General features: G+C 41.6%; 1 protein-coding gene across 2 annotated transcripts in view; it reads right to left on the bottom strand.

The window, feature by feature from the left end:
• Window positions 1–2,287: 2,287 nt before the first annotated feature.
• The window catches only part of SCML4 (Scm polycomb group protein like 4), a 72,869-nt gene continuing 51,528 nt past the window's right edge, over window positions 2,288–23,628 (bottom strand). For both annotated transcript variants that reach the window (XM_083433569.1, XM_083433568.1), the window contains 4 exons: window positions 21,661–21,852; window positions 15,828–16,094; window positions 9,978–10,123; window positions 2,288–4,231 (listed from right to left, as the gene is read on the bottom strand). In XM_083433569.1, coding sequence (XP_083289695.1) covers window positions 4,106–4,231; window positions 9,978–10,123; window positions 15,828–16,094; window positions 21,661–21,852 — 731 coding nt within the window. In that variant the 3' untranslated portion in view covers window positions 2,288–4,105. The remainder of the gene's footprint in view (window positions 4,232–9,977; window positions 10,124–15,827; window positions 16,095–21,660; window positions 21,853–23,628) is intronic.

Genomic DNA, 23,628 nt, shown 5'->3' with positions numbered 1-23,628 from the left:
AGTCTTAGCCCACAGCAGCCCATGCAGCAAAAGAAAAACGCCCTTCTGAGGCATGATTGTAATCTCAAATTCTCAGAAAGTAATTGTTACTCTTACAGGAGAAAATGCTCACCCCTTTTCTAGAGGGACATCACCTTACTCCTCCCTTCCAGATACTGCTATGAGGACAAATTCTTACAAAACACACTCTGCCAGACCTTTTTCTACATACATGTATTATATTCCATCTTTCTTACAGCTGCAGGACATGCGACCAAGAAGCTCTGAAGTAAAGGATTTAGTTGCCTGGTTTTCCCCTCATTGTGGTCATGCTTAGAGCAGCTGTACAACAGAGCTTGTGAGCCCCATGAACTGGAAATCACATGGGAACTTTAGACATGGAATTCCTGGCCCAAGAAGTATGGTTCTGACTTCTACACACACATTACATCACTGCTAATCCACAGCTGTGAGAGCTCCTTGGGGTGAAGTGTAGGTAAACCTTTTTCCTGTCTTCTGGAGTTTCGTGCCAAATTGACATGCTCCTACCCCTTTCCTGCTTCACTTTTGTAGTACTGTATAGCTTTCATGCTCTTCTGAGAATTGATTCTCTCCTTAAGGTTGTGAATGTGGTTGAATATTAGGTGGGATGCACAAGGGAATTTATGTTTTTTTTATGCTGTTGTTAAAAAAGCAGATGCTCTAGTATTCAAACCTGAGTTTTGTTGGTGTGGGTGCGAATTCCTGGATTCGGAATTTCCTAGACACGGTCTCAGGTTGGCATGCAGTTGACCCATGTAAAAAATTCCTCCCTGATACTCTTGCCTTTCAGCTACAGTTAATTAAAACAGGGAGACGTTTCGAAATCCAAGGGTTGGTGGGCAGTAACAATATTGGCTTGGGGTTATTACTGAAGTGGGGTTGAGTTGTGCCCCTCACAAACACTTTGAAAGAATGCATGGAGCACCACCATCACCCAGCAGCAATGAAGTTGTGCACTCCTGGAGCTTCTCCACACACTGGCTGAATGTGCAGGTGCTGGGGTGGGGTTGGGTGTCTGCAAATGTGGCGACGGAGAGCAGCAGAGGGCAGGGCAGACCACCTGGGTCCTTCACCCATGGGGCTTCATTGAAGGCAAGAAGTGCACTGGCATTTGAGATCACAGGTGGCCTGCTGTTCTTCAGGAGAAACAGAAAACCCCCACAAACAAGATGGTCTACATTGAAGAACATGTTGAAGACAAGATTGTCATAGGATTTTCAAAGTACAATATTACAGCTGTATTAAACTCTATATACACCCAGGCTTTAAGAAGACAAGATACAGAACACCTTTGTTTTACAACAAACGATTCAGCTCTTTAAAAGCAACAATTTCAGATAACTGTACAAACATCCTGCTCGTGTGGAGAAACTTAGCACGTTTTCAGTTGAAATGAATTGCCCCTATGTGCCTCCTTTGACATCGTGCGCTGCAATTGGACCTTAGTAATTTCCCAGTCTTTTGAATTGTGATAACTTCACATACACATATATTCTGGTTCAATTGGCCAGACATAGGAGACCTTAATCTGGCAAAGATGGGTTCACAATAATAACTTCAGCTCTGGGTATAATGGCATATGGCCCTAACCCAATGAGGAGGTGATCAGAACATGATCAATAGTTTCTGCATGGCAATTTCTCCCTTCCACTTATAGGATGTGTGGAATGCATCCAGCACTCGTGCTGACATCTACATGCAGCAGTCTGTGGATGCTGTCCCTCTCCCCCCAAATGTTCTGCCTGTAGCAACACTCCAAACGCTCTTGTTTCCTTCTCCTGTAGAGTATCTGTTTAGCACCAAGGAGGAAGTTAGGTAGATCCAAGGGGACCTTTAGATTGCAGCATAAAGGTGTAAAGCTTTTCATAGTTATAGTCAGGGTAAGACCGTGCATGAATTTGAAGGTGAAGCTCATTCTACTACTGTACACCAATACTTTGTATAATCTCCAAGACATCTGGTATCACATTAATCTACACAGAAAGAGTGGAACGGTACAATGTAAAGGTTCAGGACTACATTCTCCAGATTATGACAAAAAACCACTTTCTTGTGAAAGTTACTTAGATACAAAATTTGAAACAAGAAAAGAAAACAAAGATAATATACATCTACCCCCAATAAATCTTTTAAAGATCTGCCGCCTGTCTTCCTCCAACCATGGCTTTGTTATATGTAGGATATCAAATTTTTGTTATTGTTATATGGATTGGCAGAGGTTGTGCATTTCATTTTAATTGGATAAGATGCCGATTGAATTTCCCCCCCAGATTTTCTGCCAGTGCAGCTTCAGTTGCAAGAAAAACCTGGCAAAACCTTATGCATCGCCTAGATTTAATGTCATTGTGAATCTACAATGAAGCAATTAATGTTGTTGTTTCTTAAAAAAATCCTTCCTAGAGCATTCTGCTTCCCACGTCCCCCACCCCCAAATGCATTACAAAAGATCTTCCAAACTGGACTGAATTAAGAAGAAAGGGGCAATAAAGAAAGTAATAGGTGTGGTCATGATTCTTGTTTACTTCTCTGTTCTTTACTCTCAAATCCTGGCAGTGGGGCTCATTATTTGTTGTGGCATCAAACCTGAAATGTTTGATTAGAGTCAGAGCTGCAATTCTGTAATTGATTGAAAGCGAGATATAACTCAAGGGGAAGTTGCTATTGGAGAAAGCAACGATGCCACCATCACAGCTCAAGACTGGAGTTCAATAGCACCAGTCCCTCTAGTGGGGAGAAAAGGTACTTGAGCTTGCAAAAATCCCAATTTCTTATTTCTGTTGAAAGAATTCAAGTTTTCCAGATAGTGCGTGTAAGGCATGGGACTGGTTTCCCCTGAAGATAGCAATGGCTTCTTGGCTCCGATCTCACCATACAACTGTTTCTGTGGCCCAAATATGTAGGGGAGGTATAAAGGTAAAGGGACCCCTGACCATTAGGTCCAGTCATGGCCGACTCTGGGGTTGTGGCACTCATCTCGCTTTATTGGCCGAGGGAGCTGGCGTACAGCTTCCGGGTCATGTGGCCAGCATGACTAAGCTGCTTCTGGAGAACCAGAGCAGCACACGGAAACCCTGTTTACCTTCCCGCTGGAGTGGTACCTATTTATCTACTTGCACTTTGACGTGCTTTCGAAATGCTAGGTTGGCAGGAGCAGGGTCCAAGCAATGGGAGCGCACCCCATTGCGGGGATTTGAACCGCCGACCTTCTGATCGGCAAGTCCTAGGCTCTGTGGTTTAACTCACAGCGCCACCTGCATCCCTCCAGGGGAGGTATAAGCTTAGCCAAATAGCAACAAGGGCCACCCAGATGACATATAGCTAAAGGAAGGATGCTATTAACAATGGGCTACACTCAGATCTCCCCAAATGCAGTTGCCAAGGGCAGCTGCCACCGGTGGTGGCTCCAATGCAGCTCCCCAGTCCCCAGAGTTCTCCACATATTGCAGAGAACATGGGGAAGGACTCTTCTGTCACACTGAGCTTCAGAAGAGGCATACATTGATGTGTATCCCAAAGCTTTGCACAACTTGTGACTTCCTGCTCCCTCTCCCAAGTCTTCTGCATGTCCCAGAGGGCTTTGTGGGAATGGAGATAACTGCAAAGAATGGCTAGCTACTAAGCCAAGCCAAAACCTGTGAGCCCCTGGTTCCACTGATGCCACATTGAGGCACTGAGTCAAGCAACATGGAGCTTGCAACCAACCAGTTGACTTGAGTTGTTTTGGCAGTGACCTTTCTTCTGCATCCAGCTTGAATGGTCTTTTTGTATCTGATTTTCCATATGTGATACAAAAACAGGACAACAACAATAATATTAACAATAATAACCATATGAATAATACAAAATAATTATTATTATATTCTTTTTTGGAAAAGTATTAACACAAACCAGCAAAACAGATTTCGCTCTCCGCCACCCTCTGCATTGGATTTAAAAAATGTGAAGATGTACACTTGTAGAAAGTTCTCAGTACAAAAAGAGGGGGAGACAGCTGGCAAAACGGATAGCTTTCTGTAAGGCAACACGTTACCTTTCTCCTACTTTCTCAAGTTACATTGGGATTGTTTGGTGTTTTTAGGAAATGTCAGAACTTGGCTTGCTTCAGTTTATCGATGTGGTAACAGAGTTTCAGTGCCGGTCCCAGCTTCAGGCCCAAATATTTCATGATCATGTCGCTTTTCAGTAGCAACAAGGCATTGCCGTCAATCTCCTAGTTTAAAAAGAAATGAGGAAGGAATCAAAAACGTGATGTGATTTTGACCTGCGTTGAATGGGGGGAAAGCTACTATCCCAATGAGCTCAAAAGGAATGGCCAGCAGCAGCTTGGATGGTGTTGAGTTGCTTGAAAATTAGGTAATTTAAGATTTCTTTGAAAAATTGGAGAAATCAGCCCTCAAAATCCTGAACGTTACACCTAGCATCTATCCAACTGAAGTACGGGGAATTTGTATTCTCCTAACTTTATCTGCTCTTTAAATACTGTAAGTCTAAAGTTAATTTCCACAACATTGAGACGAGAAAGTGACACAAGTGTCCTTGCCTAGTAGTATATCAGAACTCTTATTCATGACTTGGTCAGTATTTGGTGACATTTTGAGTGGTTCAAATAAAAGCACAGCCCAATTATGGATTTTGGAGGGCCCCCCACTCTGGCTGTCTTTGGTTTGTGTGAATTAATATGACTTAGGGCCACTTCAATGACTGCATACACATCACTGTTGATGCAGGTTGACTACAGCCATCTTCCTCAACCTGGTACCTTTCAGATGACTTGGACTACAACTCCCACCATCCCAGTCAGCACACACACACACACACACACAGAGAGAGAGAGAGAGAGAGAGAGAGAGAGAGAGAGAGAACCTGGAAATAAGTCACCATATGTGTTTGTTCTGAAAAAAACCACCAGTTGGCTCTTCACCAATGAGCCATCAAATGCTTATATAATTCTTGGGAATGATGTTAATGCAGCTTTTTGTACTTCTGTTATTCTGTATGCTGCATAGTGTCGATTATACTGATGAAGCTATATAAAGACAACAACAAATAATACACGGATGCACATATCAGGATTCAAAACATCCATGTGCCCGCATTAAGTAAGAAATCCATGTATTTCTTGATGACAGGCTATTTTGAACTCAGGAATTAACACCCAACTATAGAAAGAAGTATGAGAGGTGCACCATTGAGTACATATTATAATAATTTCCTGATTGCTGCTCACATTTATTCAAAATGCTTCTATGCAGCTTTCCTCAGCTGAGCTCAAGGAGGCTAGCAACAATGAATTAGAACTATTTTAACAATTATAAAACAAAGGCAAAACATTAATAGCAGCAGTAAAACACGAGAATAGCTGTAAAGCGATAAGAACAACCTATTAAAAAAGGCCAGGAAACATTAACAATTTTAACCTAACAGACAGGTTCTAGTAAAGCTTTCTAATGAAGCCCACATAAGTTACTAGCCTTTGTTTTGTTTTGTTTTGTTTTGTTTTACTAAATAAAAGGTTAGTAGCCTGCATTTCCATGCTGACAGCAGAAGAAAGGAAGCCCTCTCCTCCACAGCCAGCATAAAAATCCAGGATAATAGCAGCCTAGTTAAACACAATGAAAGAAAAGCACTTTTGACCAAGTGGACTGTCAGAGCGGGGTTTGTGTCTGTGTGTGACAGGACCAAGAGATCCATCCCTTCTTTGGGATCCTGCTCAGTCACCTGCATGGAATTCCTGGTTGCTTTTTGCTCCCTTTTTGTTCCTCCTCCAGCTTCGCAGGACAGGTGCCGCGCAGCTCTACCTCTCTGCGCAGTGTCATTTGCTCCATAAGACGCACCTACATTTCCCCTACTTTTTAGGAGGAAAAAAGTGTGTCTTATGGAGCGAAAAATACGGTACTTATGAAGTAGAATGATGACACAATTTTGTGATGAGGCAACTACGGTACTCATAGTGTTTCTAATCACCCGATGGAAGGCCAACAAAGAAGGGGAAAACCAAGCCACTCGTAAGAAGGAGCTCCAGAGCTTGGCACAGGCACGGAAAAGAAAAACTCCCTTTTCCCAACTTAAATGCACTTCTGGAGATTCTGGGACTCAAGCAGGGCGGAGGGGAGGGTTCTTGTATTTTACAGAGAACCACATATTTTAAAGGAATGTGTGACCCAAAATACATTTATGTACAATTCTCTCATGAATAGGGTTGCCACATCAGGAGCATCCTGGGCCCTGCAATTTCACAGCCTGAATCTGAGGCCAAAGACCATCCCCTGGTTGGGCCCTGGAAATGGAGGTTAATTGGAAGAGGGAAGCAGAAGAAGACAGACCCCACCCCACCCCACCAATAGTGCCTTTGCTCCTGCTGGGCTGAAGTTTGCAAGCTACAGCCATAGCCTTCTTTTAAAATTATTATTATTATTATTATTATTATTATTATTATTATTATTATTATTATTATTATTATTAAAGATGCTCATCCATCTGGAGATTCAAGCCCTCCACCTGCCCCCTTGAGGGAGCAGGCAAACCTGGAGACTTCAGGTCAGTCCTGGAGATCTGGTAACCCTACTCTTGAAGGGAGAACACATGTGTTTTGCATTTAGGTATATATCTAAACCTACAAAAGCTAGAGGAAGTTGTAGTCCTAAGTCTGGCTGTGTAGAATGCTCCCAATCCAGAATTTTGGGGTTAGGAAGCACCTTGTGAAACAGAAACAGCATGACATTTAACAACCTGCTGTGAGTCCTCTGTCATAGGCCTGGTTCAATTATAGATCTGATCTGTAGTAATAATTTCTGCTGTGGTTTATAGCTGCTAAGGCTTATGACCTAGACTAGCTTCTCGCAGTCTGCTGGAAGGCTGCAAAAGTATACAGCATCTGGAAGTATTTCATGCTGCTTTATTAAGATCTAATCCTGTGAACACTGACTGTCAAGCTTAATATTTCAGGCTTAGTGCTGAACACTATGATAAGCCCACTGACCAATGCAAACGGATGCTAAATCTGGAGGCTTGGCTTCAGCGTGATGCCTTGGCATACAACACTGCGCTTGGTAATGAAAAATCCTTTCTTTTTGTTGCTACTGATTTCAAAGAAGCAAAAAAGATGGACTTTGCCTGGCAGTAAAATCACTATTCAAGAAATACTGTAAAGGGAGGTAAGCTAATTGGAAGAAAGCTGAAATAATCAATACCAAGACGTATCAGGTCTATGAAACAATATGCGCTCTCAGTGATAATATCCATCATTGGAAGAGTCAGGATATAATTCTGAAAGAGCAAGTTTAATTGGCCTCAACTCAAAAGCTTTACTCTCCCTTCAATATTCATTTTTCCAGTTACAGATCAGAGCAGCCCGTTGCATTACTTTGCTCACTCATCATGGATTGGCATTCCTGCTGGCTAGTTCTCCTTATTCTTAACCTGTATCCCACATTGCTGCCCTTCAAATTCATTCACGCTCCTTTCTAGGTCCAATCTCTCCTGAAATTCTTCTGCACCCTCCTCAGAAATGCCAAGAGGGCAGCTGGCTAGCCAAGAAATCACAACTACAATTTGGGCAAGTACCAGTCACCTTCTTTTACATCTGGCCATCCTGGAGGAATGAGCCACTATTTACTCATAAGCTTTTCTACTGACATGAACTAGGATTCCTTGCAGATAGTAAACATGTTGTTGGTCTCTCTCAAGGCAAGCTGCTTCTGTCTTAGTATGAAAAGCACCGGGAAGTTAAACTAACAAAGGTCATCACCACCTCATTCTGCAATCCTGCGCTTGTCATCAGCTGCAAAAGCAAGGATTTCAGGTGCTGGTTGGGAATGTCAGCAGCATTCAAGGCTTCCGACTAAATTATGCACCTGCTCCTTAGAATCATTTAACTCACAGGAAGACATGGCTAAGGTTAAAGGAGTAATCACTTGTCTCTCACCTCTGGGGTCTTCATGCTAATCCAGTTTAGAAATGAAGGTTAAACAATTTCAGGGAAATGGGTTATTCAAAGGCATAATTGAGCAGGATTGGGTGATGGCCTTAATCAAGCATCAGACCTCTTGTATATATCTCTGTGAAGCTGACTGAATATAAGCAGCAGGTTAGTGGGTGCTTTGATATGGAAAATTTAGAGCCCATATTATGTTTAAACCACATCACCATTATCAAGGACTGCAGCATTGCACAGAATGCTAAGTTGTCGGCTACTGAGCTGAGAACATAAGAAGCTTCCTGGGTCGGATCACAGATCCAAATGTCCGACACTGTATTTCCCAAAGTAGCCAATGAGATATTCCTAAGGAAGTCCACAAAAGGAGCATAGATACTCTTGTTGCAACTGGAATTCGGTGGCCATGGAAGCTTGAGGTTCTCTTTAGCTACCGTGGCTTAATAGCCATTGTTAAATCGATCATCAAGGATGCATCCAGCCCCCTTTCAAAGGCTTCTAAGCCAGCAGCCATCTCCATGTCTGCCGAAAGCTTTTCTAGGGCAGGTAATTAAGAATACATCCTTTCACAATGGTTTGTTGATGCCTGTATTTAACTTTTTGTGGTTTTTATGGCATGGTTTTATTGTTGTAAACCCCTTTGCTATGCTTTTAATGGCACAGTGGTATACAAATATTTTAATCATTACATAAATAGTAAGAAGTGTCTGTACACCTATCTTCCTGGGAAGGTCACTGTCAGGAAGTGACCTAGGTGGCCTCAGTCCCAGGTTTCTTGACATTTTGTGTCCTTAAAAAACATTTTTAAAGCATCGCTTACAAGGCAGCTGGACACATTGCAATGCACAGTGCAAATGAGACCCTGCCCACCCAGAGGCATCTCTGCTCATAAATTGGCATATGGAAATTTTAAGGTTATGTGCCATGGACCTGTGCTCCAAGCCACTTAAGTACCAGGCAACACGTCTCATGTATCACGTAACAATTTCCCTAGCATTAGTGAGTGCAACAAACCATGATCCCTAGCTTAGGGCTAAACCATGATTCCTGGTTGGGATGCTTTTCATTCCAAACAAACCTCAAGCCAAGATTTGTTCTTGGCTAACCAATTATAGGATTTTTAGGGGGAGGGAAACTAACCACGATCATTGGTTTGGATAGATCATTAAGCTAGGGATTGTGGTTTGTTGCTCTCAGTTAGGGCCAGATTTAGGTTTGATGAGGCCCTAAGCTGCTGAAGGTAATGGGGGCCTTTATATGTCCAGCTGTCCTTTGTCAACAACAAATTGTTGCTGTTTTTTGTGTTGAATATATGCTATATCAGGCTTCCTCAACCTCGGCCCTCCAGATGTTTTGGCCTACAACTTCCATGATCCCTAGCTAGCAGGACCAGTGGTCAGGGATGGTGGGAATTGTAGCCTCAAAACATCTGGAGGGCTGAGGTTGAAGAAGCCTGTGCTGTATGGTAATTTATGGACCTAATAGGTATCTAAAGCCATTTGCACATAACAAAATTTGTCTTTTATCAAAGTAATTGTTGAACTGAAATACAATCAAGAAGAAGCCTACACAACACAAAACACTGTTGCTGTATGTAGGTTTTATTTTATCTGTTTTTTATCTTTTATCTGTACATCCAGATTTTTTTTCTTTCTTTTTTTTGGGCCCCCAAGAGAGTGGGGCCCTAAGCTATAACTTGTTTAGCTTATACGTAAATCCAGCACTGCTCTCAATCATGCTGGAGAAGGCGGGAAGCAAAAGAGGAGCAAACCATTAATTGTGATGTGCAAACTGTTTCTTTAGTTTATTACTAGCCTGTGCAAGATGTGTCTCAGTAAGCCAAATGCAGGCCATTGGCCACATATGGTAGCGTGTCAAGCACTTCACAATCCCGTTTTCACAGTCCCAGGTAAATAGCACACAATGTTCTGGTGGGCTTCATTGGCTTTGTGCAAATCGTGTTTATTCACTTGAACATTAGTCCTGGATAACGTAATTCCATCACAGACAAGTTCCTACATACGTGTTTTCTGAAGAGCTCCACGTGGGGTCCCAAAGCGTGAGGGTCGGCATCCTTGACAAACCAAACCACATCATCAACGGTCCAGGTCAAAGGATTCTTGCTTATGGGCCGAGCTGCATCTTGCCTTTCTGGTGAAGGACTTGAGGCTATTTGAGGAGAAAAGAAGCAAACGAACATTACAAATAAACACTGATTAACTTGTTTCTTCAGCAGTAGCATGGCAGTCATTACTTGCAAAACCAGCGTATTTGTAACACAAATAACCTGGGCTGCATTTGCATGGCTAGTAAGTTTCACAAATGTACTTTGTGCCGTTCATGTCTGCTAATCCTTGAACCGTTCACATGAAGGGAGCAGCGAATGCCAGGAAGGGAGTATGTGACTGTCAAAGTGCATCCACAGAGAGGATTTCTTATGCTGCAAGAAGCAGACCCAGGAAGAGTCAGGGATATCCATACATGACATCTTTGAATGGGCTTCTCCTGGTAGGGTGTGGGGAAAGAGCCATCATTACAAAGTGCATCTCTTTGGCCTCCAAGCAAAGAGCAGTAACCTTTAAATTAGGTCTAACTACTGGTTTTTCCATGCTATTGACCATTCCTATTTAGGTTAACTTGGAATTACCGGTAAGTCCTCCTATTAAGTCCAATGGGACTTACTCCCAACGTGCATAAGACAGCCACCTAGTATCTGAGCCTTGTATGGAAGCAAGCCTAAGGCACCCTTCCCAGCCTGATACAGTGGTACCTCTGGTTAAGAACTTAATTCATTCCGGAGGTCTGTTCTTAACCTGAAACCATTCTTAACCTGAGGTACCACTTTAGCTAATGGGGCCTCCTGCTTCCGCCATGCCGCCAGCTCATGATTTCTGTTCTCATCCTGAGGTAAGGTTCTTAACCTGAGGTACTACTTCCGGGTTAGCGGAGTCTGTAACCTGAAGTATCTGTAACCCGAGGTGTTTGTAACATGAGGTACCACGGAATTATCTAGATATTTTGGACTACAACTTCCATCAGGTCAGTCACCCTGACAAGTTATAGTAAAAAACAACATCAGCCACACACAGAGAGAAGGGCACCTGGTTGGGAAAGGCTGGCCTAAGAAGTGAGAAAGCAGAGAGAAGTTTGGACATTTTGGATTTGATTGCTCAGCAGAAGGCATTATGGTTAACCCTGGGTTATAAAAATGCAAAGGACTCACTTTCCTGCTGGGAGAGAGAAAATATGCCAGCTGCCACAGTCTGAAGGGAACAACCGCTGCTATCATAACCACAGGCAGCAGAGATAGTGGCTCAAGTAAGCACCATCTTCCCATCTGGAATTAAAAACGTGAAGCTGCTAATGGAACAAAATAAAAAGTAGGCAGGGACAAAGCAGGGCTTTGGCAAATGTCTCCTCTGTAAGCCTTAGACTGAGGGCTGCTTCACAGAAGACCTACTTTACCGGAGGGTACAGAACCACCACCAAGGCCTAAACATGAAAGGACATGGGATGGACTGATTAGGTAGGCCTGGAAGCTGGAGCACCTGGCAATGTCTAGGTTCATGTCATCAGGGGAAAGGAGGCACTTTCCCTGTTCTCCATGCACAATGTGTGGACACTTTCCTCTACATTCCCACATCTGCACGCACACTTGCCCTACTTTTAAGAACACAGGAAGCTGCTTTATAGCGAGTCTGACCATTGGTCCATATAGCAGAAGATTGCTTTCATTGACTGGCAGTGGCTCTTTCTTGGGTTTCAGGTGTGTGTGTGTGTGTGTGTGTGTGTAGGGGGGTATTCTCCCAGCTCTCCCTGGAAATGTCCAGGACTGAACCTGGGAACTTCTATAGGCAAAGCAGATGCTCTACCACTGACCGAACAGCCCACCTGTAAATTTGTATTTGCTCTGTGTAGCCCTAACACTTTCCACAGGATCAGACTATCTTCCTGCTCAGTATCCTCCTAATCACCAGCTTTTATGAAGCAGTGTCCCCAAAGAACACCTATTTGGAGAGCTACTAAAATTGCACAAAGATGAACGTTGTGCATGTGACTTCTTAATGGCATCAAGGCTGAGATGATTTAAGGTCACATCAGCTCCTTTCAACATTAAATCAAGGCAATAAAGCACACTGGGATGAAAGTGCATTTATGTTTTTTATTCTTTAGTCTCTGCAGAATTATAAATCTCAGTCGCTATCTCTGTGCCGTTTCCTTCCCAAACTTAACCCCCTTTATTTGCTCCTCTCTCTCCTTGGCAGTGCTGCATTATGGCTGAACAAACAGAGCCTCTTTGGCTTTTAACTATATCGTTGGTGTGTGTATTAAAGTGAGTATGCACACATGGAGAAGCAAAGGCAAATGAGCTTAGAAGAGGCGGCACAATGTGAAATGAAGTTAGCCTTGATTTGACACTGGTTGCTCTATCACTCCTTGCTATCGTGCCATTAAGAAGCTGCTGAAAACAGCAAAAGCCGTTTGCACAGGAGGAGCTTCCCAGTTTGGTGTCTTAGCATGCAATTGAAAATGCAGGAAGTAGTAACAGGAACGGAGCAGGGGAAAGATGCCACCACTGCATGGCCTACTGCTGCGCCAACATCTTATAGTAGCTCTGCACTTTCTTTGGTCTGCTAGGTGGACTATAAAGAGCACAAGAGATCAGAATATGTGGTATGTGGCTTATCAGATGCAGTGAAGCACCCAATATCAGTGCTCCCTCATATGTAGATGTCTGACAGACATCTTTAGGATAAGATTGGGACAGCAAGATTGAGGATGTCAGTGGCACGGAACACTTAAATTGCAGAGTGGTTTAAGACAGAGGTGGGCAGACTTCAGGCTTGGGAGATTCCCTTTGTGTTTTACTAGAACCACAGGATCCACTGAGTTGAATCAGTGCAAAAGGCATCCACCTAGAATTAAAAGAACACGGTGCCTCAGTATCAGAACTGAGCCAAGTTCATAGTCCTCCCACACACAAATCCATTACCCCCAGCTTTTGTTACTTTGGCAGTCTAATTGAGGTGTGAGTAATTTGATTGCCACTTTGTTAAACTATGGGGAATCAGAGATTCTTGCTCATCTACTACAAACTACCCAGAGATCAACCAATAGATCCAGATCAAACTTCTGCCCATCGCTGGTTTTGGAAAAGAGGAGACAAGAGGTTCAAAGAGACTGGCGAGCCTGAATTCAGGAGGAGCATGGAAGCATCTGAACAGGCTTGGTCTTCAGCCTGTTTATTGAGCATTCTTGGGTTTGAGCAATCACTGTGATTTGTGTAGGGGGCTGTTATAACAGTACTTTGATAGTGATCCTCAGGTATCAGAGCCAACGCAAAGAAGTCCCTACGATGGTCCGTACTGGATGGTGCTTCATGCAAAAACGGGACTTTAAGCAGGGCCTTCCCAGCCAATCCTGAGGAGACGCACTCTGTCAGATACATTAGACCCACACATAACATAAGGGACTTAATAAATTAAAGCCAGCACTTTGAATTGGGCTCAGAAGCTAATTGGTAGTCAACAAAGCTGTTGCAAAATTGCTTGACTCCTCAGGTCTTGCATGCTTTGTTGGAGGAGCCCTACCTGTATATAAATCCTGCATTAATGCATCTGAAATTTATTCACACCAGGGATTAAATACATTAATAACGATCTCATCTCTCTCATGTCAAAGGTATCCTAGGGCATTGTGTCATCAGAATTAATCAAGATGATAAAGAATGCTCAGATTACAAAGAGAGAGGAGTCTTCGGTACCAATAATTATCCTTAAAGATCATAATTTAGGTAAAATCCAATTTCCTGGCTTTGGCAGGTGGCAAGAAAATATGTAAATGAACTGCGCTTAAAAACTCGTGACGCAGCTCAGAGGGATAATCAACCTATTTTATTTTATTTGTACTTATTTTTAGAAAGATTTATATCCCACCTTCCAGTGCTTATGCAGCACTCAGGGCAGCAGCCAACAATTAAAACAAACAATAAATGCAACTGCATTCCAAAAATACAATATAATAAAAACAGTGACAGATGCAGCAGATAAAACAGAATCATTTGATTATATATACATATATCTTCCCAATAAAAGAAAACAGTTCACTGGAACTGTCTGGTGGTATCTGGAACTGCCTTAGATTTAGGTAAAACACAGTGTAACAGGACTGATCACCCAAACAGACAGAGGGCTTGACCACACTCATGTTTATCTCAAGTGGTTTAACGTTTGTCTTACAGTTTCCCCAGGAAAACCCATTGTTTATCGCTGAATCAGAACAAATGTCAATCCGCATAAAAATGAACATTGATATTTGTTCTCATTCATTGGTAAACAGCCGATTTTCTTGGAGGAAAGTGGGAAGTATGGCTCTATCTTGAACCTCAGTCACTCAGGCCACCCAATGGCTCCAAAGATGAGCTCAGACTTGAATTTAGATTTCTCTGGGTCACACTAACCACACTGAACTCAAACAGGAAAAAAAGGAAATAAATGAAGTCTCAATAAAATAGAAGTTTAATGAGAGTTATTTCTGAAGCAAAAAAAATAACCAAATGTGGTGTGAGACAACAAAAGGCCACAACAAGCTACAGCCAAGCAATAGGCTGAGAAGGAAAGTACCTCAAACAGTACCTCAAACAGATTAGAAATATTAAGGGTTCTATTAGGCCCACTAATAAATTAGATAGGGAAAGATATTCATTACTTTAAAATAGTCAAGATACCAGGTTACCTGGGCAAATCTTTCTTTAAAATGTAAAAATATATATGTGACATTTGACAAATTAGAAATGAATAAAGTTTTTGTTGTTGTTTTTGTTGTCGTTTTAAAAAAATATTGCTACCGGTCAGACCATGAACAGAATTATTGTATCTAAGTGCAGCAAGGGAATTACAGTGGTGCCTCGCAAGACGAAAAGAATCCGTTCCGCGGGTCTTTTCGTCTTGCGGTTTTTTCGTCTTGCGAAGCAAGCCCATTGACGGAGTAGCGCTATTAGCGCTATTGACATTTTAAGGGCTAAAAACGGCTTTTTAACGCTTGGGAGATTAGTGGTTTTGCTGCTAAAATGCTTTTAGCAGCTTAGCGATTCAAAATAAGGGGTTTTGGAGCGAAAAAAAATTCAATTTTTTTCATCATTTTTCGTCTTGCGAAGCAAGCCCATAGGGAAATTCGTCTTGCGAAGCGCCTCTGCAGACGGAAAACCCTTTCGTCTTGCGGGTTTTCCGTCTTGCGAGGCATTCGTCTTGCGGGGCTCCACTGTACTGCAGGTTCATTTAATAAAACCAAGGAATTGTTTTTGAAAAAATCTAAATAAATGGAAAGATTTTCAAAACCTAGAAAAAACGGTATGTAATTTCATTTTTAAAAAAAGAAAGACATATTGTAACTGGAGTAATCTTGGGTTCTGTTAGAGTCTGGCACTAATTAAGATTCAGTTTCTTTTCCTGGCTTGCAAAAATAAATGTTCGTGTAATTATTTAAAAACAGGTTAGTAAACTATTTTAATCTCAAGGCTTGAGCCTTTTGGAATACATATTTCAAATGTTTCTCTTCTTCTTAACATAAACAGTAAGAAATAAAAAGAAACTGCTTTTCATTGTAACTTATATGCTTATATCAGACCCACACAACTTGTGGTGAATCAGTCACAATAGAGCCCATCAGTATTGTGGACAACGCCTCCATTTCAGGGTCATACTATACAAGGCTGCTGAGCTGGACTTGGTTGTGAGTGGCCTGGCTCATAAAATGATATCATCATGACAAGAGTTGGTCTTTAAGGAAGAATAGAAACTTCACAGTATTAAACTTCACAGGTAGCAAAGGAACTCAACACATCATCAAATAAAAAATGAGTGTAAGATGTTACCACTTCTGTTTCCTTCCATGTAGGTTCCATTTCTGGTTGGGCTTGATGTCTGATGCCTCAGAGCTGCAGCTGATGGTCCTCCAGAGGCCATCTGGCCAGAGCGATGACTGCAAGAGGAAGATGACCCTCCACTGTGACGTCCATCGCCAGAACTCTGCCTCATAGAGTACACGGATCCCATACAATTAAAGGCAGAATCAGAGGGGTCTACGCTGTAATGCTTTGTGTTCACTGGATCAACCAGGTAGTCTTCAGGTATGACTGTTTCTGTTCGAAAAGAAAGGGTCAGGGGTTAATGAAATAACATCATTGATTTTCTACTGAATTGAAATTACTTTAAAAAAATTTTTTTTCCTATTTTCACTCAGTCTTAAATAGCAGACAGGCAGCTAAAACCCATTAGCAAACTAAAGTGTGAACAGAATTAGAAGAAACTGCAGTATGTGGGATTTAATTTATCAATGAGGATTTATAATAGGAAATGGATTTGAATTAATTTATGGAATTGTGACTTTCTAGTTCTGAAATTAATAATATATGTAAGTCAACTTCACTCGAGGCTTTGGTTGACTACAGTGCTTGGTTTGCTTCAGAATGATTTTATGCAGTTACAGAAAGTATATTATTTTAAAGATGTTTATTTATAGGCCAAAAGGTTTCAGGGTGGTGAGGTGAGGCTTGAGCACAAGGCTTATTTGTTTAATGCAGGGGAAGCTTACCTGGAGTCCTCCAGATGTTTCCAAACTACTATTCCCATCATCCATAGCTAAAAGGCTGGTGGGAGTTGTAGTTCATCAAAACCTGGAGTGCCAGATATTTAGTAATACACTCCAGGCCAAATACTACAACGTGATTTTGAGAAGACAGGGAGTTAACCGGCCATCAAGTCCACTATTTACCTGTACTTACAACATGAAGGTGTAAATAAAAAGAATAATAGCACATGTAGCTAATTGATCAAAACAAAACCCTGATTGCTTTCCTCTCAAAATGTTACATATAATGCATGTGGTTTGTTTTTTAAATTGAGACCATGATTTTAAGAAAAAGTCTGTTGTTTCTCTGTGTGTTTAACCTGTTCTCTATTGGCTATTTTCCATTCAAGTTTGTGTCCATGTGCTCCTTCCCTCACATCATTTCCCTTCTGCTCAATACCATGACAGAGTGATTCTGGATTTTGTTAAGTCCTTATTTCCTATTACATCTGAACTGGGAAACTGTGGTTTAATCAGTGCTTACTCTCCACAATCTGATCCTAGTTTCATATGCTGGTTTGTAAAAAAGAGTTTCTATGCTTGTACATAATGGGGAGTTATGGTTTAATAAACCCTGATAGAAGCTGGGCTGAAGGTGGACGCATAAGAAGAGGAGGAGAACAAGAATGGAACACAACAACACAAGGTTTGTTCTCAGCCTAACTTATAATTGTTTATTAAATTCAGATAGTTAGCGTCTGAACTGGTCCTTAAACCCACATTGGCATAGGTCAATGTTGCAATCCACAGGACTCATAACAAGTTAGCAGCACAATCAAATGCTAGCACAGTATTTGTGACAGTATTACAAGATTTAATTAGTTTTGTTAACAACACATAGCAGTACACAAATATTAGAGATGGAAAAGGAAGCCTTAGAGGCTGAAGGAGATTTAGTATGAAAAATATTTTGTGAAAATTGTGAGGAAGCCAATATTTCGACTAAAATGATGACTCCAATAAGTGGAAAGGATACTACAGTCTCATGTATAGATCATCATTGTGGATGTCAAAAGAATATAAGAGGGAGTGATGAGCAAATTGGGAGACATTAATTCCATTTAACAGAGTTCTCTGCTATCTAGAAAAAGGGCCCTTGTTCTTGTTCTGCCTTCTCCTCACTTTCTATCATCATTCTTTTACCAGTTCCCTGGCATTTTTAAATAACAACCACTAGCCATTTCTGAACCTGGGAGTTGAGAAGGACATAAGTATAAATATCTTTATACTAAAATATCTACACGTACTCCAATTTTTGGTGCATAGATTATGCCCATTGATTATACACACAATTTATTTTGTGCCTGCAGCCTCCTAGGTAACTGTAATACTCAATACCCACGTGGACATCAGGAGTGGGGCAAGTATGCAAGGCAGGAGATGCCAGGTGAGGAAAACCTGCCAAGACTCGGTTTTCACCACACACATTTGATCAGCTATGTGCAGAGGCAATACAGATGTTAGACTTTCACCTCACAAACTGGATGTCCAGATCTTTAGTGTAGGATTTCTCCACCACCATACACCAGGACAAATGTTCCACAACTTATATTTTCATTTTTAAATACAGTGGTACTTCAGGTTACATACGCTTCAAGTTACAGACTCCGCTAACCCAGAAATAGTGCTTCAGGTTAAGAACTTTGCTTCAGGATGAGAACAGAAATCGTGCTCCGGCGGCACGGCGGCAGCAGGAGGCCCCATTAGCTAAAGTGGTGCTTCAGGTTAAGAACAGTTTCAGGTTAAGTACGGACCTCCGGAACGAATTAAGTACTTAACCTGAGGTACCACTGTACAGTATTTTGCACTATTTTTTGTAGGATTTCCTGATTTAGGCTGTCTCAGCTATATTTCTCATGAATATTCCTCAGGTCCACATTTTCCTCTCTTTCTCTTCCCATTGCTCATAATATTTCATCCTGAAATCACCCCATGACCCCCATCCCTCTACCTTTTAAAGTGCTATAATATTTTTCTTATAATGGGATGGCCAGATGTGGCCCGTCTATTATCAGCCCTATGATCTCATGGTCACACAGCCCTGCCCTTCGTTTGAGCTATGCCATTGGCTCATCTAGTCGTCAGCTTCATCTAACCGCCTTCCTTGGCATTGTTGGAGGAGATTAGAACAGCCTTAAAGCTGTATTCCAAAGACGGCCTCAATAAATAATATCTACTTTTATTTCTTTCTCTTTTTTTACATAATGTTGAGACTGATTTAACATCTGTGTCAGTTCTGAAGTCACCTTCAAATTCTTATTAGGGGATGCAATGTGTTGAAACAGATGGCCTTCCAACTCCCTGAAATCAACAAACTTCAACCCCAAACTCCTTGTTATTATCAGACTGGTGCATTAAAAAAAATGGATTGGAGCAATAGTTTTACAGGAAGGTCTTTATTCTGACCTTTCACCAGATGCGTGGAGATAGATCCTGAGCCATTTTGTACATTCCACAGAAGCAGCAAGAGAGGAAGCTTGATTGACTTCTTCCTCCCAAGTACCCACCCCAAACTTATGGGTTTCCTGGAAGAGGACAAGATGAACGCCTCTCTCACAGGGACCCAGGTATGATGAACATCTCTGACACAGGCAGGTGCAATGAGGATTACTTCAAGGTGTGACCCCTGTGAACATTATTCATTTGTTTGCTTGAAACATTTGTTTTCTGTTGTTCATCATGAATGATTCATTGTGTGTGTGTTTCCTATGTTATTATTATTAATCATAATCACATAATTTATATACTGCCTTCCATTTCAAGAAGAAATACCAAGGCGGTTCACGTACAAATAAAAGCCAACAGCAAAATAATGCAAACAAAACCAATTATAAAAAAATAGCTACTTTTAATTAAAATGCACAGTAAAACAACTACATTAAAACATCCACAATTAAAACATAAAAAAACAAGTCGATTAAAACAGTATAACAGTTAAACAAAACTCAAAGCAGGAGATTCAAATCAAAAGATCAGGGGAATGCTTGTCTAAACAGGCACACTGCAGAACAGAAATTTGGAAGCATCAGGCGAACTGGAGACCATAGCAGTTGTTGAATTATGGGGGCCTCACCTGAGTGACAGTTCCCTTGGCTACTGTTTCAGGATGTTCCAGGGAATTGTGATAAAATTTGGGAAAGGGGATCATGGACTGGGGCTTTGAATTTCTTTCAGGGCCCTCCTACCTCCCCACCCCACATAATTTGAGCACTGATCCACACTTGCCTGTTGCTGCTTTGTAATGCTGCCACTCCTGCTCAGCAGGAGTGATCCCCACTTCGCCTTTCATGCTCAGATCTAGCCACCATCCTCATGCCCTGCCCCAATTTATGATAGCCTACACAGCAGTCTGTACCAGCCGGGTGATACTGACATTTCTTCTGCAAGCCATCCCTATCAGCAGTGTGAACTGCCCTAGATGTGCGCACGTTAAAGCCCACCAGTGTGCCTGAGCTATGGGGATCAGTTACTTGCAATACTAAAAATAAGCATTATGCCATAAGGATTATGGTTTGTGCTGCAAGCAAACCAACACATGGTCGGATATTAACAAGAAAAATACCCAGCCTGGTTGAAAATTTGCCAGGCAGCATCCCAGTGTTGTTCCACAGGGACACTAGACAGCTGTCATGAATAGAACGTAGTACAGTAAATAAATGTCAGTTTCTACTTTGTGCAAAGTAGATGTTTACAAATGGCATATTATGCTAATCTAATGTCCTCTTCACTGAATCACTGTCAAGCAGTGTCTGAATTGGGGGTGTAAAGGTGGCAGTGCCATAACCCCACTTTTGACTGCAGCTCAGCTGTCAAAAGGGATGAAAAATCCATGTATACAATCATCACATTCCATCTCATTTCAAACACCGAAGATAACATAATGACCTCTTCTCCACAAACCTTTTTAGATCAGGCAAATAGTTTTCTATTAAATTTTGTTGTGGTTGAGTGCATTGCACAGATCTCCCATTCCCCCTTTAAATCTGACCTTAATATTTTATTTATTGTTTAAGGGATAATGTTCGTGGCAGAAGAATATATGAGGCAATAAATGGCTTGTGCAGGTAATTAAATGCTGAACCAAAGCCGAGACTACTGATAACCATAAAAGCCATTTATTTTGACTATGTTCCAAAGCCATGTACTGCAGTTATTATACAGGGGAAGGCAAAATCAAATCTGCCACAGGACTAAATAAGAGTAAGAATAACACAACACATTTATTGCTTTTGAGATATTGAACTCATGTTGCCTCCCTCCTCCCTTTCAGAAGATCACTTTGAAATCAGGCAGGAGACTCACATGTCTATTTTTTCTAAACATTATAAGGTTTTTAATAAAGTCCTTGATAGTCTAAAAATAAAAACTTTAAATAGCATAAGCAAAATAACAAATGACATTACAAAGCTTAGCTCTCAAAACACTCCACCCTCCCAGCTTGTATCAGTTGGGCATAACTGTGACAGTGTGACTTGAAAGAACAGTCCTCCAAATTCATACAGCAAGAGACAAAAAGCATGTTTTCGTCTTTGCAAAAGGAGGCTGGACTTACTGTCCAAGATTCAGGATACATCAAAGTGTCATGTGTGTACAGTTAAGTGGTATAATATCCACTTCTAATGCAAATATAATACCTGTCAGACTAATAAATCTGTGTGTGTCTCCAAGATCTCACAAAGGTAGAGGGAAACTAAACACTACAAGAGAAAAATTGGCCTCCGCGTGTTGTGTTTTCCTCATAACACTAATGTGGATTAGGAGGCAAGAATTTGCTGGAGATAGTAGGTGGATAGGAGATTTGAACCCTCCACACACTTGCTGTTTCTCTCCTGCAGATCTCTCTTTCTGTTTAAAACTGTTTCCCCTCAGCTGGGCTCTAAGATCAGAAGAGGTGTGGTTGGGAGGGAAAGCAGTATTTGCTGTGAAGAAAGAATAAGCAGGAATTTGTGAGGAAGAGTTAACGTGTGAGAAGGGTTAAGAACCTGCTGTCCCTAATTCTCCCTTGAAAATGGTAGTCCAACACACAGACATGGATTTCTTCAAATACATATTCAAAAGTCATAAAAAAAACAACTGACCTGATTCCATCCGTCCATTTTCATATTCTTCAGGGTTTTCGGCAGTGTTGTATTGTGGGAAAGGTTGATTGCTGAAAAGATTGTCACACAATAAGCTACGGCAAAGCTTTTTGAGGAACCGCAAGACATAACCAATGCTGTTCACTACTGGCAGGCTCAAGAGGTGCTGTTTTCCATCAAAAGAAGCAGAAACTGGGGGAGAAATGAGGAGGAATTAGGAGGTTCTCCAATATAAGCAGTAGTTTCTTTCATAAAGCAGATGGTTCTCTTAACAGAGCACACATTCTCTTTTTTACAAGCCACACATCTTTTGAGCAAATGCTGATACTGTGACCTCTTTAGGCCATTCACTAAATAAATACAAGAAGGATGAAAGTACTACAGAGTATCATTGATTTTTGTTGCTTTAAATATTTCACAGAAAGGGAAGAGTCTGAATCTCTCTTCCAGAGTCACAATGTGGATTACCTTCAAATCCATATACAAACTTCTCTGTTACTTCATCTCTTTGTGCTGAGCTAAATATCAAATCACCAGACTCTGATGAAAGCTGTACTCTGAATCCTAGATCGCAGGACCAATTCACTACTTTGGTGAAATTTCTACCCACCCTAACCCCAATCTATGGTGACATATACTTTACAGATGACAAAAGAGCATGTCACTGCTAATTAAATAATTTGTAGTGGCACCATTAACTGGAACCTTTGCAAAGAGGTAGCATATATATTTAGGCTGAGGTTTCAATTTTGTTTCAGGTTTATTCAGTTTATGCATTACTTCCCACTAAAGAAGTTCCTAACTGATTTGCCACCAAAGTAAAAAACAAGCAAACAAAACAATTAAAATCACATAAATATTATTAAAACAGACTTAGCAATACCATGCTGTGTTATTTTAAGAAATAAATAGATAACTATATGGATCTGTAAAGTGGGAAATGTTGCAACAGACTGGAGAAAATAGCATGAAAAATGGTTGTGCCAACTGATCCATGGTATACATTCAACAGATTGGCCCAAAGTCTGAATGGGGACCAACATTTTTTTTTTAAAGTACCGTAGATAAAGCTTGCGCCAGAAGCCAGTGAAGGCTGGTCCACATGGGCAAATGGAGCTCTCTCCTCAGCCAGCCCCTCACCCACATGCCTTTATTTACAAGCAGTCCAGGGGTGTGACATTGCCTGCCAGCTTCATCCTCCTAGGTTTTATTGTTGCCCTTGTAGCACTCAGCAGGGAAGATTATGGGGACCAAGCTATCGTTAGTTGGCTCTACCTGTCAGTGGCTCTGGTGCCACCTGCTGTTGGCCTCCTTGCCTTCTGCCCCAGCATTCCCACTGCCAGAAGAAACGTGTCCAGTGGGGAACGTGCACAATACTAGCTTGCCAGCAGCAGGGGGAGGGGGAGGAGAGGTTGGTGCAGTTTGGGTGCACTAGCAGAGCCAATCTGGCACTCCTGCCCATGCATCCCCATCATCTCAACCTCCTCACCACATTGACTCTCCTGGTATGCATTGCAGCTTCCCACAAAGGTGGTTTTAGGGGAGCACATTCTATGCTGTAAAATGGAGTGTGAGAGGTGGGGGCACTCAGTTTTAGCATCACACAGGGCGCCACAGAGAGTCGGCCACAGCTTCCCCCCACTGTGCAAGCTGCTTTTGGCATGTGCCACGTAGTGATGTAGATCTATAGAAGTCCATCACGTTCCATTTAGACCTGCTGGGAAGTTGTGCTCTTCGGCTAGGATTTGCACTGGTAGCTTTTGAGCTTTGCCTTTTACTTCTAGCAGAGAACCAGCCAATGATCTCAACAAATATACTTATCTTTCAGCTTTAGTGCTTCAGTTTGAGTTTATTCAGAGGACCGAAGTCAAATGAATTACAGCCTGAGCCCATAAGGCTATCATCTCATTAATGTTAATAGGAATTTAATCATATCCATACAAGAAGAAATAATGGACTTTATTGGAC

This window comes from Podarcis tiliguerta (genome assembly GCF_965153285.1).
Source record: "Podarcis tiliguerta genome assembly, chromosome: 3".
In the NCBI taxonomy this organism is placed as follows: Eukaryota; Metazoa; Chordata; class Lepidosauria; order Squamata; family Lacertidae; genus Podarcis; species Podarcis tiliguerta.
This window is presented reverse-complemented; position numbering and strand designations above follow the sequence as displayed.